At 38.5% G+C, this 17763-nt stretch overlaps 1 protein-coding gene and 1 pseudogene across 1 annotated transcript in view; both read right to left on the bottom strand.

Moving 5' to 3' along the window:
* LOC124789746 overlaps positions 1-17279 on the bottom strand; it is a 257297-nt gene extending 240018 nt beyond the window's left edge. The window contains exons 1-3 of the mRNA XM_047257199.1: positions 17159-17279; positions 11173-11386; positions 5536-5642 (exon numbers count right to left, since the gene is read on the bottom strand). Coding sequence (XP_047113155.1) covers positions 5536-5634 — 99 coding nt within the window. The 5' untranslated portion in view covers positions 5635-5642; positions 11173-11386; positions 17159-17279. The remainder of the gene's footprint in view (positions 1-5535; positions 5643-11172; positions 11387-17158) is intronic.
* LOC124790306 lies at positions 553-670 on the bottom strand (annotated as a pseudogene).
* Positions 17280-17763: the final 484 nt, after the last annotated feature.

The raw sequence follows: 17763 nt of genomic DNA, 5'->3' as shown, positions 1-17763 counted from the left end.
AAAGATGTGGGATGTAACACCTATAAAGAAATGAAGAGAAAAGCTGAAAGACGCACAGAATGGAGACAAGCTGCCATTGTAGCTGTTGCAAACCAATCCTTGGACTGACCACTACAGAAGAAGAAGACCACAATACTACATGGTAATTTCTTGTACAAATTCGAAACAATCTCATTACTCCCAAATGAGTCTTAAAATGTCATTTCACAAATGGACAAGTAACTGCAAGCTGTATTGATATCTGCTGGTCGGAATGCTTTTCCAAATTCTAAGATCTCCTCTAATCAATCTGATTGTCTAATGGAGAATTGCATCTAGAATTTTTAGTGACACACACTAAAACTCTGTCCAAACAGGCCTTGGAAGGCCCAATGGCACCGACCAGTTGCCATGTCATCCTCAGCCCAAAAGGCATCACTGGATGCGGATATGGAGGGGCATGTTGTCAGCACACCGGTCTCCCAGCCGTATGTCAGTTTGCGAGACCAGAGCCACTACTTCTCAATCAAGTAGTTCCTCAGTTTGCCTCACAAGAGCCGAGTGCACCCCACTTGCCAACAGCACTCGGCAGACCGGATGGTCACCCATCCAAGTGCTAGCCCATCCCAACAGCACTTAACTTCGGTGATCTGACGGGAACCGGTGTTACCACTGTGACAAGGCCACTGGCTAGTGACACACACTAGCGTGATGAATTAACAACCATACTACAAAGTAAAGGTACAGCAGTTGCATACTCCATTTTCTGCATACATGTAGAGCTGTACTCTGTGGTTTACAGTCATATATGTTTAACACTTAGGTGCCGACGCCCGTAAAAATATAGGCGTGCGCGGCCTGCCCGAAAGTCCAATGCCTGTAATTTTACGGACGCGTGTTCTCGTTCTTCCCCTTCCTTCCTTTGTGTTGTTACGGCTCCCACTTGTCTGGGAGGTGCTGCATGGACTGTAGTTCAAGTATTGGTCACTAGATGGTGCGGGGCATGCTGTGGAAGGGTGTGCTTCCCTTTTTATTTGTCAGGTTTATTGAGCGGTGATTTTTTCCCACGCGGTCTCAGTAGCGTCGACATGGCGAAGCGTGGCTTGACAGATGAAGAAATTGCTCGCGAGTTACATCGTGATTTAGAAGAAAGTGACGTTGATTTGTCAGAGGAAGATATTGTAGATGACTCTGATGATGATGTGGACTATGTTCAAGAAGTAGTTTCTGGCAGTTCAGGTAAAGAATTCTGACAACAAAACATGTATAATTTTTGTTCAGATTTTCACTGAAAAAACTCTCAGTACGTAATTATGATTTTATTTGCAAATACTACTCTTCTGATAGATTCAGAAGAGGAGAGCAGGTGTCCAAGCACTTCAGTAGCAAGTAATCCCGTCGATATTGTGCCTGAAGAACGAGCGAGACTGACGGCGAGGGGGAAGCCGAGACCTGCGCACCGCACCAATTCTGAGGAAGGTTGGACGGCTAATGATCGTGCATCAGGGGATAGCAATCTATTCTCAGAACAATCTGGAATATGCAATGTTGTCAGTTTGGACCAGATCAGTGCACCTCTAGAATTTTTTTCACATTTCCTGACAGACAGTAAGATGAAACATATAAAGGAACAAACTAATCTGTGTGCTCAACAATGCATCACGAAATTACGAAGCACAAATTCCGTTTCACCCACCTGCTCATTATCAACGTGGAAAGAAGTTACACTTATGGAAATAAGGAAGTTTCTGGCAATTGTAGTCCATATGTGTGCAAGTGTGAGGCCATGTATACGACAGCACTGGTCCAAGGACCCTGCTGTGTCGTGTAATTTCTGTCCAATCATCTTGAGCCGTGACAGATTTCTTTCTATTTTGAGAAACTTCCACATTAGTGATAATTCCTTAGCTAAGAGGAAAGAAGAAACAGGCTATGACCCACTGCACAAGGTGAGATCCCTCCTAGATAATGAGTGTGCTAATTTCCAGCGTGCGTATACACCATCTCAAAAAATTACAATAGATGAAGGCATGTGTAAATTTCGAGGTCGTGTGTATTTCAAACAGTACATGCCACAAAAACCAAATAAATACGGTATGAAACTGTACATGTTATCCGAATCTGACACAGGTTACATCTGGAATTTCTCTGTTTACGCGGGTGAAAGGTCTGACACAGTGACTCTGGTAAAGACATTGCTTGCAAATCTGTCAGGAAAAGGCTACACTTTGTTTACGGACAGATTCTACACAAGTCCAATACTTGCTTCAGAACTGGAAACTGCAAAAACTGCTCTTGTGGGAACAACAAGAAAATCTCGGCAAGGATTGCCTCGTGCTATAAAAGATCTGAACCTTCAGCGAGGTGAACTTATTTTCAGGCGTAAAGGAAATATGTCAACACTGTGTTGGAAGGACAAAAGAAATGTGTATATGATAAGTACAAGGCACACTGCTGAGGTGGTCACTTTCACTGACGAGAGAGGAAGAGAGAAGTCGAAGCCAGCCTGTGTAGTGGACTACAATAAAAACAAGTTTGGCGTTGACTTATCAGATCAGCGATTGTCATACGGCGCATTTGAACATTGAACTGTGAAGTAGTGGAGAAAGTTGGCATTTCATGTTATACTAATGGCGATTGTAAATTCCTGCATATTATACAATAACGTTACTGGGAAATGCCTCAAAACATCTCACTTCATGACAGTTATCTGTGCAGATATTGCACAAAGCAAAGATCTTGAACCCTGACCTGGTCCATCTGGACTCTCAAGACTATTAACTGGAAATAATTTCCTGGAAAAGATTGAGACAGGTGTAGGTAACAAACAGAAACAAAAACTGTGTGTAGTGTGTTCTCTGAGAGAAAAAAAACTGACTGGGAAAGTGTGGCGAAAAGACACAAGCTACCAGTGTAGTGAATGTAAAGTAGCATTGTGCAAAATGCCGTGCTTCCATCCTAAAATAGTTACAGGAGGTTACTGTAGATAAGGCATACTGTATCCATCATAATTACAATTTTTGTGTAAAAATAAAAAAAAATTCCTTCTAGAAAATACAGTGAATATACCTTTGACCAATTTTTCCTTTTTTCAAAAACAATGTTATAATAATAACGCTTGTCAAAAGTATGTATTAATTCAAGAGAAAGGTATTATATATGGTTTTAAACAGGAAAGTCTAGGTTTTTCAATCAGAGTAATTTTATTGCTATAATTGAAACTTTAATGAGTTGCAGTAGTTTAAAATACGTTAAAATCAGCCAGTCTTTATGGTAGACACCCATGCGCAATGACTCAGGACCCAAAGTGTTAAGATCGAAAAACTTCAAAAAATGCTAATTTTAGAATGGTGTCTTCACACTGTGTTTAGAAACAAGACACTAATAACCGTCAGGAGACACCAATTTCTTGGCCAATAAATTAAAATAAGTTTTTCCAGTTCACTTCACCCATCTGTCAAATGTAGTGTAAAAGCCAACTAAGGACTGTAACAAAGTCAAGGGAACTTGCTGTTTCAACTTAATTTGTGGAGTAATTAATCCAATCATTTATCATTAATTTCATGCCATTAATTGCTATTGCAAATACTGTCAAATACACCTATACTTTCATTTCTGCACATCTGCATTTATATACAACAAAAATGTATTATGGTGTGAATATGGTAACACTATGAAAAACATTGAAACCAGCCACAATTTGATCAAATGAAAGATTTATGTTTTATTTACTAGGGGTACATGTAACCTGAACTTCAGAAAATATAATCTAATTGGATAGATAAAAAGTCTACTCACCAAGCTGTGGCAGGAGATACCACATATAAAGGTATTGGAATTTGCAGACTTTCGGAGCCACTGGCTTCTTCTTCTGGCAGAAGGGTTGAAGAGGAAGGAAGAAGGATGAAGAAAAAGACTTATCAGATGGGATGAGAAGGAAAGACTGACTCAGACTGGAAGTGAATTGACTGAATCAGTCATTCCTTCTCATCCCATCCACTACGTCTCCCCTGACCTGGGATTTTGGGTGACTTTTCCATACTCTCCCCCATTTCCTAAAACTCACCACTCCTTTTCCTTCTCCCCTCTTTCTTTCCCTTCACCTCTTTTGCCACAAGGAGTGACTGGCTCCAAAAGCTTGCTAATTTTGATACCTTTATATACGTTTTCTCCTGCTGCTGCTTGCCGAGTAGATTTTTTTATCCATACAGTTACATTATATTTTCAAAAACTGATTTTTTTTCATTGATATATCAGCTCAACTTCAGATTGTTGCACACATTTCTTGTGGATTTTACATATTTCTTGAAACACAAAAAAATCCATGAAAAAAATACTGTCTATTCTGCCATCTAAGTATCTGATTAATTCCCATGACAGTTGCTGATAAATAAATAATTCATTCAATGCAGCTGCAGCACACCTCTATGACTGCCACTGACCCTTGACCACTAAAATTACTGACTACAGCATGAACACGTGTGAAAATGGTATGCTAATTGTCAACAGGTCTTATTTTCTAACAAATTGTAATTCAGTTTGCTTCATCATGCTGGTTGCATATGTGTTTGTCCCACTGTGAGACAGTCAACCAATAGTATTGTGCATCACCACTGCATACTGATGTGGGATGCTGTTCAGAATGATTCAGAAGCTTCCACGAGACATGTATATGGATCTCTACTGCCCAGGAAAAGACATAGGATACACCTTCTATCATAAAATCCTAATACAAAACTTCAATAATTTAAAATCAAGAACTGCCCTACTTACTTGCAGAAATAACAGGAAGTAACAAATAGGACAGCAACACAAAGCTACAAAAGAACTGAAGAGAAAAAAGTAAGAAACAAAAGAGTAAAAAGGTGAAAGAGATGATGACACAGAAGGGAGAACCAGGAATAAATAAGTATTTTAATATTACTTTGACATTGAAACTTTGATGAGGCATTATCTTTTGTTAATTGACATTAATATGATTCATCAGCATCACCATTACTAATAGTAATCTGAAATAAATGGGCTGTTGTAAATATGAAAAGAACAACTACACAACAACCAGAAGGAATGTTAACTATGTATCATTTTCCTACAGAAAAAAAGGGAAAATTCCAGAGAACTGAGTAACCTCAAATGAAATTATTCAGCTTTTCTGGTGTGAATGGCCACATCATAGTGGCTGCAAAAGTTCATAATATTTCCACAACAGATTGCAGTGGTAGCAGCAGCAGCACACCCCTGCTATGAAGATACAGATGTTCACTCAAGCACTTGTCGCTAATCACAAATATGATTAAAGTTTATTTTTTTTAAACAATTTATAGGACTTCCTACAGCTGCTTAATTTATTCATTTTGTCAGACTGTTGCTGGTTAAAAATAATTTCATAATTTGGCTCCCTTTATAGCCGTTCTTGGCTAAGGTAAATAAATCTATGTAGTTATCTGTAAAGTTTTCTCACCAATGATGGCGAAAAATTAGGTAGCCACTAAACAAGAACACTATTCAAAAAATCAAGTACACAAAATAACAAAGAAACATCAAGAAATCACTTACACAATCTAGAGATTCATTTAGCACGATCTTTTCGTGTCTTTCTCCTTCATAGTTTACGTCATCAGAGAAGATTCTCTCAAGAGACCACACAGTGCACATACTGACTCCTGCAAAAGAAAACATCTTCTAATGATACAAAATTTGTGACCATCTGAAAAAGTTTGAATTAACATTCAACAATAACACCAGACAAGGAGAGAAATGAAACAAAATTTGTAAACATGCATGAGAACTAAGTGTATATAAGAAATAGATTAAATGTATGCTGAAGAATATAATATAAATTTTGCAAGCAAGCAATTTGTTCTGTACGTGCAACAAAGCACTAAATATGTATCAAGTGCTAATAAACACAAGTATACTTTAGAAAAGGGTCAAGGCACATTTAATTTGTGTGTCATTATCTTCATGACAATGCAAGGTTTATCTGAACCTTCAAACCTGAACTATGTGCCTATTAAGTATGCCACGTACATGAAATATCGCTACACTTAATGATTTGACAATAAACCCTCAAACTGTTTTAATACTTTGCTCTTTATGGTATTATTGTGTTGTAGTTTGTACAGGAACCATTGGACTAACTTCCATAATCTCCCTCATCATTACTGATTGTAACCACAACCATTGGCTACGTATTTACACTAGCTTGTGGAGTCTCCCCATGACAATTTGTCAACAATATCTTCACTTATACTTGAGCTCCCAGTGTACTGTAATGCAACTATTATGTTTATACTATATATGGACAGACATTGCAAGAGGAAAGTTATGTCAAAACTGGTTTCTCAATGTGCTTAACACTAAAAAAAACTCTGTTCCTGCATACATCAATTACTATCAGTCGCTAAGATTATCATGTTCTCCAACAATACCACAGCACTCCATTTTCTGATAGATGACTTGAGCAATGTAATGTCAACATCAAAAATCTGGAGTTCTCTCTTTGACATATTGATACATTCATGTACTTATGTTTAGTGTTAGTGAAAATATGGCACTATGAAACTGTTCAATTAATAGTAATTCGCAGTGTACTATTTTAGTGAATATCAACCAGCAGTGTGCCCAAAAATTAATGACCAAAAGAGAACTGCACTGAAACAAGAAATAAATAATGAAAATAATAACAGAACATGAATCCTGAAATTTAACAACAAATTTATGCCTGGAAGCTTATGGAATATACATCATGCTGCATTAAGTGCTGTTCCTTTGGCACCCCCCCCCCCCCCCCCCCCCCACTATCTAGTGGTACTTTCCCATGTTTGCATTTATTGGACTGTACAAAACAAATTAATTGGCTTCAGGCTGTTCCAACTGGTGCACTCCCTGTTATGCTGCAGAGCACCCTTACTCCACATAGCACTAACTGTGAACAACTGTACTGCATTGGGTTGGCACTGTGAGCCTTTCAATTTGTTGCTTGTGCTTTACATGATCGCCGACATCATTTTGTTATTTGTGGATACAGGAAATAAAGGAAATAAATAAGAAATAACTATTTTAAAACAAATAAAGAAAATAGGTATGTTTATTACACTTCTGGAATCTGATAGTCTCTCTTCAGAACACAAGCAGAAATATCAGGTGTTAAGGCGTTCACAGCGTTAACATGGAGGATGCTCTTAATTGTCACATTCTGAAAAAAACAATCATTCTTCTGTTTTTATTCTTTTCATTGCTGAAAACAGCTACTCACAAAAGTATGTAGTGCCAAATACACACATGATCTATGTGGTATTTTTGTGCTGCTTGGGAAATGTTTTTTGCTGTAATGAATAGTACCACAATGACAAATTAAACACATTGTAGCACTTATTTCATCAAAGTTGAATTTTGCACGTCTAATACTTCTAACTGCAGTGACATTAGTAAACCATTGGAAGAAACTGAAAATAAGTGCTGAACATTTCATTTCCAATTCTAAACTGGTCAGCTCTTTGAATCTGGTTTCAAGAGATATGGTGAGCTTCTTTACCTCGGCTCTGTAAACTGTGAAACTGGTATCTTCAGGCAGTTTTGAAGGCAGATGACTCTGCCTCTCAAACAAAGATAACTTTTCTATGAATGATTTGATTTGATCGTTCATGTCAACTATCAGCTGCTCTTTGGCCTGCAATGACGAATTTAAGTTGTTGAGATGTATATTTATTTTAGCCAAAGGCATCAAATCCTTTAGGCAATGAATTACTTCCCCTTTCATTTCGAGACACAGGGATATTTTCTTATGAATGGCACAGAAAATATCATCAAAAACCTTCCCCCAGGTAGGCCGATGAAGTGTGCTGTGGTGAGTATGTCCCCATACCCTACTTCCATACCAGTCAAGAATCCTTTGAATTGGTGGCAATTTGCACCACAATAAACAAAATGTGAAATCTTGGTGATGGCCAATCATTTTTAAGGCATCACTGTCGGCGGCTACAGAAATGAGTCTGTCCCACGACAAATTCATATTGCCTACTGATAAACAAACAGCTTCAATAATAGCAAGTCCTATTGCAATGTAGTCAAGCATGACCACATCCAAGAGCTCCATATCAACACCACACACAAATGCCGAAAGCTGAGCACAGTCAGCTATACCTGTGCTTTCATCAAATGTGAGTAAAAATGCAACAAAGCTCTTGGCTTTTTCTAGAGCTGTCTCTCTGCAACCACTGCCATGTCCACGATTTGATGAGACACCATTTGCCTCAAACCAAAAACCCCTTCCATTGCCTGCAGCTTCCTTAGAAAACTAACATTCTGCATGTGCTGCCATAAAAGATTTTATCAGAGTTCCCACTGGAAACTGCTGCTAATCATTGCTATACTGCAAACTACTTTGTAGCTTGATCAAACTGCTGCCTCCCTTACATTTTTTTCCCAGTCATTCACCTCAAAAGCATAAACACATTACAGTATACATGAGCTAATGCTGCATACTTCTGTAACATCTGTACTATTCTTTTCAAACTTACAGTTACTGCTATGTGATTTTTACACCTGCCTACTAGCTCTCTGCTTGCTTCAACTTCTACTTGCTTGTAATGCAGTGGGTGAAGGTGTGTTTAATGTTGTTGCATGTTCTATATCTTAGCAGAATTAAATACTTGGCAACATTCAAGGAACTGCAGAAGTCCACTGATCTCAATAAAAGGAAAGGTCTCCTCCAATAGAGGCATAGGACTTCCATAACTAACGACAGCTGTCACTGAACACGCACTGTTGTGTCAGTTACAGCTTCATGTGACTAGGGGCCAATGAGTTCACTTTCCAAACCACAGGGGCTCCTGCTCTGTGGTGCACTGTTGGCACAGCTTCTGGCATGCAACAGCTACACGAGGAAACCCATTTCTTTTGAAGAAATGCCAGAAGTAATGTAAAGGAATGATAACTGCAGTAATATGAATAATCATCAACATTGGTACCCATACTTGTACTGCCTGGAGGGCATGGCAGAGGACACTTTCTATTGCACCACATATCCATCCTATTTCATTTGCACACAGAATGCTAGATGAATGATTACTTAAATGCCTCTGCCGCACAGTGTGATTAGTCTAATGTTGTCTTATCTGTCCCTAATGGAACAACATGTGGGACACTGTAGTACGTACCTGGATACCTCGCTTAATACTGGTTCTTAAAGCTTTGTAAATACAGTTTCATGGGACAGATGACTTCTATCTACAAATATAAGCTAATTCATGTTTTTCGGCATTTCTGTGATGCTCTCTAATGGGACAGGCAAACTGGTGTGCATATGTTCAATATCCCCTGTTAGTCCTACATGAGCAATAGTCTATGATGGGTCACAAGAGTGCCTTGTAAGCAATCTACTTTGTAGACTGACTACATTTTTCCAGTACTTTACCAATGAACTGAACCATACCAACTGTTTTACATATGACTGTGTGTAGAATCTGATAGGGAATCTGCAGCAGTCCAAGAAGTAAATTGGGGCAGTGCTCTTGGACCCTTCCTTGTAAAGGAATATTTGAAAATTGAGTTCATTATTTATGATTTCAATTTGCTATCCTTAACTTCAGTTCCTACATAATCCACAAAAGTCAATAACTTTGGTGCCACTAACAGCCTTTACATATGATCACATTTTTTTAGATTTTGTGAAAGGTCTCTTGATAAGGTTCAGATAGGGTACTTTTTGAAGGTTTTTTGCATTGGACTTTTCACAGTAAACACGTTTCATTCAGTGTAATTGTGTTTAAAGTCCTATGCTTTGTTTTATATCCCTAGTGCTGTGGCCACACTTATTTTTATTTGCTATGCAAAGCCCCTTCCATCATGAGCTGTTCCGTTAGGTATATACTAGCAAACCCCTGATTGTTTAAAGAATTAAATTCCCAAGTATAAAACGACTTCAAAAGTCTCATTAATTTACAACAACATAAGGAAAAGATAGATTGCTACTCATCATAAAGATGGCTCACTGAGTTGCAGACAGGCACAATGACAGGACAGTTCCATATTTAGCTTCCGGTCAAAGCCTTCTTCAGAAAAGCCAACACACACATTCATTCACACAAGCAAGCACACCTTATGCACACATAACCGCCATCTTTGGCAGTTCGGTCTGAGCACGAAACACCCATCACAATAGGACCTTGGAATGGTTCCATTCAAAAGTAATCACCACAAGTGTCAAGAGATTTGTACCACTGGGAGAGGTGACAATCAATTCCTGTTCCACAGAACATGGTCAGCCACTGAAAGTTCCACAACTGCACCCAATCCTGCACTTCCTCATCTGACTGAAATCAACGTCCATGCATGACTTTCTCCATGTCACCAAATATGTGAAATCCACACTGGGAAAGATTCGGACTGTATGGAAGATGTTGTAATGCTTCCCAATCAAATCGCTGAAGCATAGCCTTCGCCGAATGGCAATGTGGAGGCGACCGTCATTATGCAACCGGATGATTCTATCTGACAACATTTCTGGGAGTTTTGGCTTTACGATGCATCACAGTTTCTATAAAGTGCCTTCATAGTGCTGCACACTGATTATCATTCCATGCTTGAGGAACTTGTCGGGCAGAGGGAGCCTGCAATCAAAGTAGGAGGTCATCGTGACTTTCACAACTTGTGTGAACAGCTTTGGATTTTTTTAGTGGGGAAGATGTGTGCAGAGATGTGTGAGGTTTCCACTGCTGGTTTTGCCTTTTGTCTTTGTGCTGATGGAGTGCTTTAAGACAGAATCATCCTGTTGCACAATAACACCTGCCCCCATACTGCCAATCAGACAAAGGCTACATTTCAGCGACTTGGTTGGGAAACGCAGCAACATCCTCCACACAGACCTGATCTTTCTCCATGTGAGTTTCATGTCTTTGGCGTCCTGAAGAAAGAATTGTGGGCATCAGTTTCGGTTGGACAAAGAAGTGCAAGAGTGAAACCAGTTGCAGACCTATCAGTGACTGACTGCATTTCATGCAACAGGAATCTATCATCTTGTCTCCCAGTGCGATGATTATCTTAATGCATGTGGTGATTACTATTGAATGGAAACATTCCATGGTCCCATTGTGACAAGTGTTCAGTTTTCATTTGACATATGGTCTCAAGCACTACCAGCTTCATGCAAATTAATGACACACACGTAAGTAGATCATCTAATTTCCTTACACTTATCACATAGCTGCATCACAGTTCTCCTAATGAATTGTTCTGTTGCTTCTTCTTGTGACCAGTATCTTCTCAGAGTTATCACTTATATAACAACTCTGTTTTGCCTTGGTCTATACCATATTTAAAGTTAGCTCAGCCTTTTCTGGTGCTTTTGTCTCAGATTGAGGCTCTACACCAATAATTAACAGTTTCACATGTTTCCATTTACAACCTGAAACAGGTATCATAGTGAAATTTTGTATATCATCTTTTTAAACAGGTTGCATGAGCATTTACTGTGCAAGTTAATCTAACAAAGGTAAAAGTATGTACAAGGGTTTGCACAGGTACATTCCGCAAAATGAAAACACAGATAAACAATATAGTGCTAATATGTCAAATTTGTTCTTCACAGGCCTCTACCTGATGAGTGTCAGAGTGTCAAGAGGGAATGACTGCTATCAGCATGCTTTTGTAAAAGATCTCATTTTACCAACACAGTTATTACACAGTATACAATTTACACTTTCCACAAATTCTTCACAAGATTTTCAGATTAGAATTGCATTTCCAGACAACTAGATTTATATCTACATCTACATTCACACTCCCCAAGCCACTGTATGGTGTGTGCCACAGGATACCTTGTACCACTACTGATGACTTTCTTTTCATTATTCCCCTCACAAATAAAGTGAGGGGAAAATGACTGACTAAAGTCTCCATATGAGCCCTAATTTCTATTATCTCTGTGGTCCTTCCATGAAATGTACACTGGCGGCAGCAGAATTGTTCTGCAGTCAGCTTCAAATGATCGATCTCTAAGTATTCTCACTTACGTTCCTCGAAAAGTATGTCACCTTCTCTCCTGGTATCCCCATTTGAGTTACTGATGCATCTTCAGAATAATCACATACTGACTGAACCTACTGGTAACAAATCTAGCAGCCCACCTATGAATTGCTTCAATGTCTTCCTATAATCTGACCTGGGGGGGGGGGGGGGGGCGGTGGAATTCAAAACACTCAAGCAGTAATAAAGAGTGTGTTGCACTAGTATTCTATAAATGATCTCCTTCACAGATGAGTCACTTTCCTAAAATTCGCCCAATAAACCAAAGTTGATTATTCGCCTTCCCTTCTACAATCCTTGGTATGTTTGTTCCAGCTTAGATCACTCTACAACATTACACCCCCCCCCCCTCCCCCCCCCCCCAAAAAAAATTTAAATGATGTGACTGTGTCAAGCAGCACACTACTAATGCTGTATCATTATGGGAGTGTTTTTCCTAGCCATCTGCATTAACTTAATAACTTTTCTACATTTAGATCTAGCTGACATTCATCACATCAACTAAAAGTTTTATCTGGATGGTTATCCCAAAGTATCTGACTGTTGTGACTGATACTGACTTTTCATTAAAGGCGCTGTCACAAATTATCAGATTTTTCGTCACATTACATTCTCTTTAACAAGAGTTGGTCAGCAATATTTACACCAAGTGCTGAGTGGGAGTGCTTTATGCCTTTTGCAACAATTTTCTACCAAGGCCCTCTCAGTTTCTGGACACAGGTTCCTCCACCATACATATACTTATTTGGAACATCTTGTATAACAGCACCATTCAGGAGAAGTTAAAGACATTATCGACTAAGTCAAATCTATATCAGCACTCTTCCCTGATGTTTACTTGATTCTGCTTCACTCTTAACGACATAACTCCGTAGATAATGAAGTACTGGATTCTCACTGTTGAGGGGTTCTCTGTCCGGTCAGATATATGGGGTCATGTTCCACACACAAATACTCAGTTTACAAAGTGGCAATATGAATCCAAAAAGAATCCTTTGCTCTGTACTGGAGTTGTGCTGTTTTGAAACTTCATGTCAGATTAAAACTGTGTGCCAGACCAGTACCAAAACCTGGAAGCTGACCTTTTGTGGGAAACGCTCAGACTGAGTAAACTCTCCTCACAGCTTTACTTCTGACAGCACCTTAATCCTACTTTCCAAACTTAACAGCTCTTCTGTATTCCTAACGGGACTAGCACTCCTGAAGGAAAGGGGAAGAAAGGATACCATGAAGAAATGTCTTATGAGATTTTTTACAGAATGACTCTTCCAGTCTGCAGGGGAATGTGTGTGGTGTTGAAAGATGGGGCGGGGACTGTAGGCAGGTGGTGCTGGCACAAACATAGTCGCGGCCAGAGACCTCGCGGAACTATATTACCTTTGACTAGATACATACCCTTTGTATTAACTGACAATTCAGTGTGAAAAATACTTCAAGGCATGAGATTAAAACCACTGGGTAACACAAGAGAAAGTCACTTGGAGTTTAGGTAGGCTGACAGTAGGCTTATCACATGTCCCGGATTAGCCCAGACAGTCTTGATTTGTTAGTACTGTCCGGTATAATGCCCAGGGTTGCAAAAAGTCCAGGGTTTGAAAATTTCATGACTGGCAACACCTTTTTTTTAATTTTAGACCTATATGTTTGACATTGCATGTTTAAATATTTTCTTACAGCAGTGACTCTCTATTGGATTTTGGAGCAAGCACTGACATTGATGGGAAGGCATGGCTACAAGTTTTGCCACAACTTTTCACTTATTGTTACTCGTCTGACAAAACAAGAGGCGCAAAGTGTTTGCGTCATTTTCAAAGCAAAGTAACTCTCCACACAAATCTGATGATTTGGCAATGGGCAAAAGAAACTGTGTGCATTTAATGTAAACCTGCAACAGAAATACACATTTTTGAAATTGTGTAATGATAGTAACAATGGCTGTGTTTACTGCACACTACACACTGGACAACTTTCTGTGGCACACAAAGAAAAGGGTGAAGTTAAAGATCACACGAAATGATTTAAACATAGGAGTGCTATTAATGCTACTCCTTCAGTGAATGTAAGAGATTTCTTTAAAGGTCACATATTCACACCACAGTGCTTGAACTCAGTTCCAAAACATCAGACAGCAGATGCAGTTACTACCACACAATAAATTCATGGTGGGAGAGAGAGCCTCCATGGTATACAATTTCCGGAAAGATATTTATGAAATAACAGCTACTTCTGGGCAACAGATATAAAATATAGCACAAGGCTGTAGACAGAAAGACACTAAATGACACACATTTGGTTACCATAGCTTATTATTACGGAAAGATCTCTCACAGAAATCAGAGCAATTTTGGTCATATGTTAAGGTTTTTGGTGGCACCAAAAGATTCAGAAGCACATAAAGTATAAGTTTCACAACAACGTAAAAATGAAGGGTATAGATATTAGCATCAGCAACATTGTGAAATAGCTGAACTGACTAAAATTGAACAAGGCCGCATAGACCAATGTTATCCCTGTGAGATTCTATATAGAATTTACAGATGAATTAGTCATACACTTAATTATAATATCCAAACCTCTCTCGAAGATAAAAGTGTGCACAGAGGTTGGAAGACAGCAGAGGTTACATCCATCAACAAGAAGAGTAGCAGAAATGATCGACCAAACTGCCATCCAGTGTAACTGATTTTGAGCTCCTCAGCCTGAAGAATGGTCTGACGCAACTCTCAATGCTCGTCAACCCTGTGCAAGACTCTTCATTTCTCCATATCTACTGCAACCTACATCCATTCGCACCTGCTTACTGCATTCACACCTTGGTCTCCTCCTACTATCCCTCTGCCCCCCTACACCCCCCCCCCCCTCAACCCTTTCCTTATGAAACTGACAACTACTTGATGCCTAAGGGTGTGTCTTATCACTTTTGCCAAGATGTGACACAAACTTGTTTTCCTCCAAATTTGATAAAGTTCCACTTAATTAGTAACACAACCTACCCATTCAATCTTTGGTATTCTTCTATAGCTCCACATTTCAAAAGCTTCTAGTGTCTTCTTGTCTGAACTGATTATTGTCCACATTTCTTCTGCAGAAGGTTACACTCCAGATAAGTACTTCCACAAGAGATTTCTAAACACTTAAATTGATATTAAATGTCAATTGGTCCCTCTTTTTCAGGTATGTTTTTCTTGATATTGCCAGTCTGCATTTTATATCCTCACTACTGCCATCATAAATTATTTTGCTGCTCAAATAGAATGACTTGTCCACCAATTATAGTGTCTGATTGCCTAACCTAATTTCCTCAGAATTACCTGATTTAATCAGACTAAATTCCGTTACTCTTGTTTTACTACACTTGAGGTTCATCTTACAATCTCTTTTCAAAAATGCTATCCATTCCGTCCTGACAGAATTACATCATGAGCAAACCTTAAAGATTTTATTTCTTTCAACTCCTTTCCCTTAAAAAAATTTCTCCTTTGTTACCTGCACAGCTTGCTCAATGTCTCACACCCTTCTCCACTACAGCTACCATTTCATGTTCTTCGACTCCTACAACTGCAATTATGGTTCCAGTGTAAGTCGCAAATAATATTTTCTTCCTTCTTTTCCTTGTGCCCTTTTTTTATGCACTGTTGCACAGTCAGCACAGTTATGAACAGATTTGGCATGGTTAATGTGAGTGGTAGTTGGATGCACTTCCTGTCACCACTTCTGTTCCATCTATCCCTGGAAACATTTACAGTTTAAAATCTGACTTCAAAATCTCTGTCTTACCATTATACAATCAATATGAAACCTTCCAGTTGACCATGTCTCTTCCATGTATAAAACTTACTTTCATAATTCTTAAACAAAATGTTAGGCTAGCTATGATTAAATTAAGCTCTGTGTAAAATTATACCAGACAGTTTCTCTTTCAGTTCTTTCCCCCAGTTCATATTATCCTACTGTTTTTTCTTCTCTTCCTTTCCCTAATACCGAATTCCTGTCACCAATCCCAATTACATTTTTGTCTCCTTTAACTACATAAATAATTTCTTTTATTTCAACAAAAATTATTTCAGTCTCTCCATCATCTGCAGAGCTGTTGGTATATAAACTTGTACTACTGCAGTGGGTGTTGGCTCCATGTCTACAATAACACATTCACTAAGCTTTTCATAGAGGCTTTCCTGCATTCATATTTTCTTATTCCTTATTAGGTCTACTCCTGCATTGCCTCTATTTGTGTTTGTGTTGATAACTCTGTATGGACCTGACCAGAAGCCACATTCTTCCTACCACCTCACCTCACCAATTCAAACTATAATCTCTTCATATCAGTTTTTTATGTATCTGCTTGTTCAAGGGATCTAACATTATATGCTCCTATTCGTAGAATGCCAGTTTTGTTTTTCCTGTTGGTAATATCGTCATGAGTACATCCACCAAGCAATCAGAATGGAGGTATATTTTATCCATGAGCATTCCATTACCATTAAGCATACAGTACAGCTGCATGTCCCGGAGGGGAAATGAAGGGCACAACTTCCGTTGAAGTTGCACCATTCCACCACTATATCACTCTCGAAAAGAATGTGGTATCCGTAACTTGTGTGCAATCTAATCTCACACGCTGACTTACCATAACAGTGGTTATTAACACTTGGAGCTTCGTCAAACTTCTATTCAACATTTATTTTGAGCACCAGGGTGTATGACAAATATGTGCCGTAAGTGATCTGGACAAAAAATGCTGAACTATATACGATGAACTTCAGAGCTGGTAACTAAGGATTGCGCTTTGAGTGGTTTTCTAAGGCACTGCTAAAAAATCATGCGGTTTATGGATAATATGACACACGTTTCCGTTAACTATAAAACAATAAATTCTTATTTTATGACTAATGCTGTTTACGGAGCATTTTACATCATATAATCACAAAATACCATTTGTATGGAGAACGTCAAAAATTAAGCATTGAAAAGAACAGTTTACAACAGACTCGGCAAGTATTGCTTGGAGCAGGATAACAACAATATGCTCTTAATATTTATAACGCCGATGTTTTGTATTTGTCACTGTACAAGAAATCCTAAATACCGGATTGAATTCATTACCCGCAACATTTACATTCACTGAACTGAACATTTTAAAAGTTATACGTACACGACATTTACGAAGAGATGTAAATAATGTTTTGACAATTTTACAACAAAACAATAACTGTTGTCAACACAAATCGCGCTCAATTTCACAATATTTTATTTCTCATTTGTCAAGGTTCAAAACAAAGTTTGAATTTTTAATATCTTTGACCTGCCCAAAGATCATCTTGCATATCGTCGATTAACAAACGAATACCAGGTAGCAAGAAATGTATTTGTAGGCGAGACAAAAAAAAAAAAAAAAAAGATATCAAAAATGTTGAACCGTTTCATAGACGGGCAAAATATGTGTTTAAGCACAACAATTACATTTGAGATACATCAAAACTTGTAACAAAGAAGAGTGTCTTCAGATGGCTTGTGCCAATAAACGTCAGTTACCTGTTGTTCGTTTGTCAAAGAGTCCTGTGCAACTCACAGCCTTTACTGTGACCTTGGTGACTAAAATGAAAATACCTAGATCATTCTGTAAATATTATTATTTTATTGAATTGCTTCAACCTATAATCTTTGCAATTTCTGTTTCAATCAATTGATTCTGGGGAACAGGACAGCAATTCGATGTAATCATTACACAGCTGTATAATGATAGTACATAAACTACAG

This window comes from Schistocerca piceifrons, chromosome 3 (assembly GCF_021461385.2).
Source record: "Schistocerca piceifrons isolate TAMUIC-IGC-003096 chromosome 3, iqSchPice1.1, whole genome shotgun sequence".
Classification (NCBI taxonomy): Eukaryota; Metazoa; Arthropoda; class Insecta; order Orthoptera; family Acrididae; genus Schistocerca; species Schistocerca piceifrons.
The sequence above is the reverse complement of the archived record's forward strand: the minus strand, read 5'-3'. Positions and strand labels throughout refer to the sequence as shown.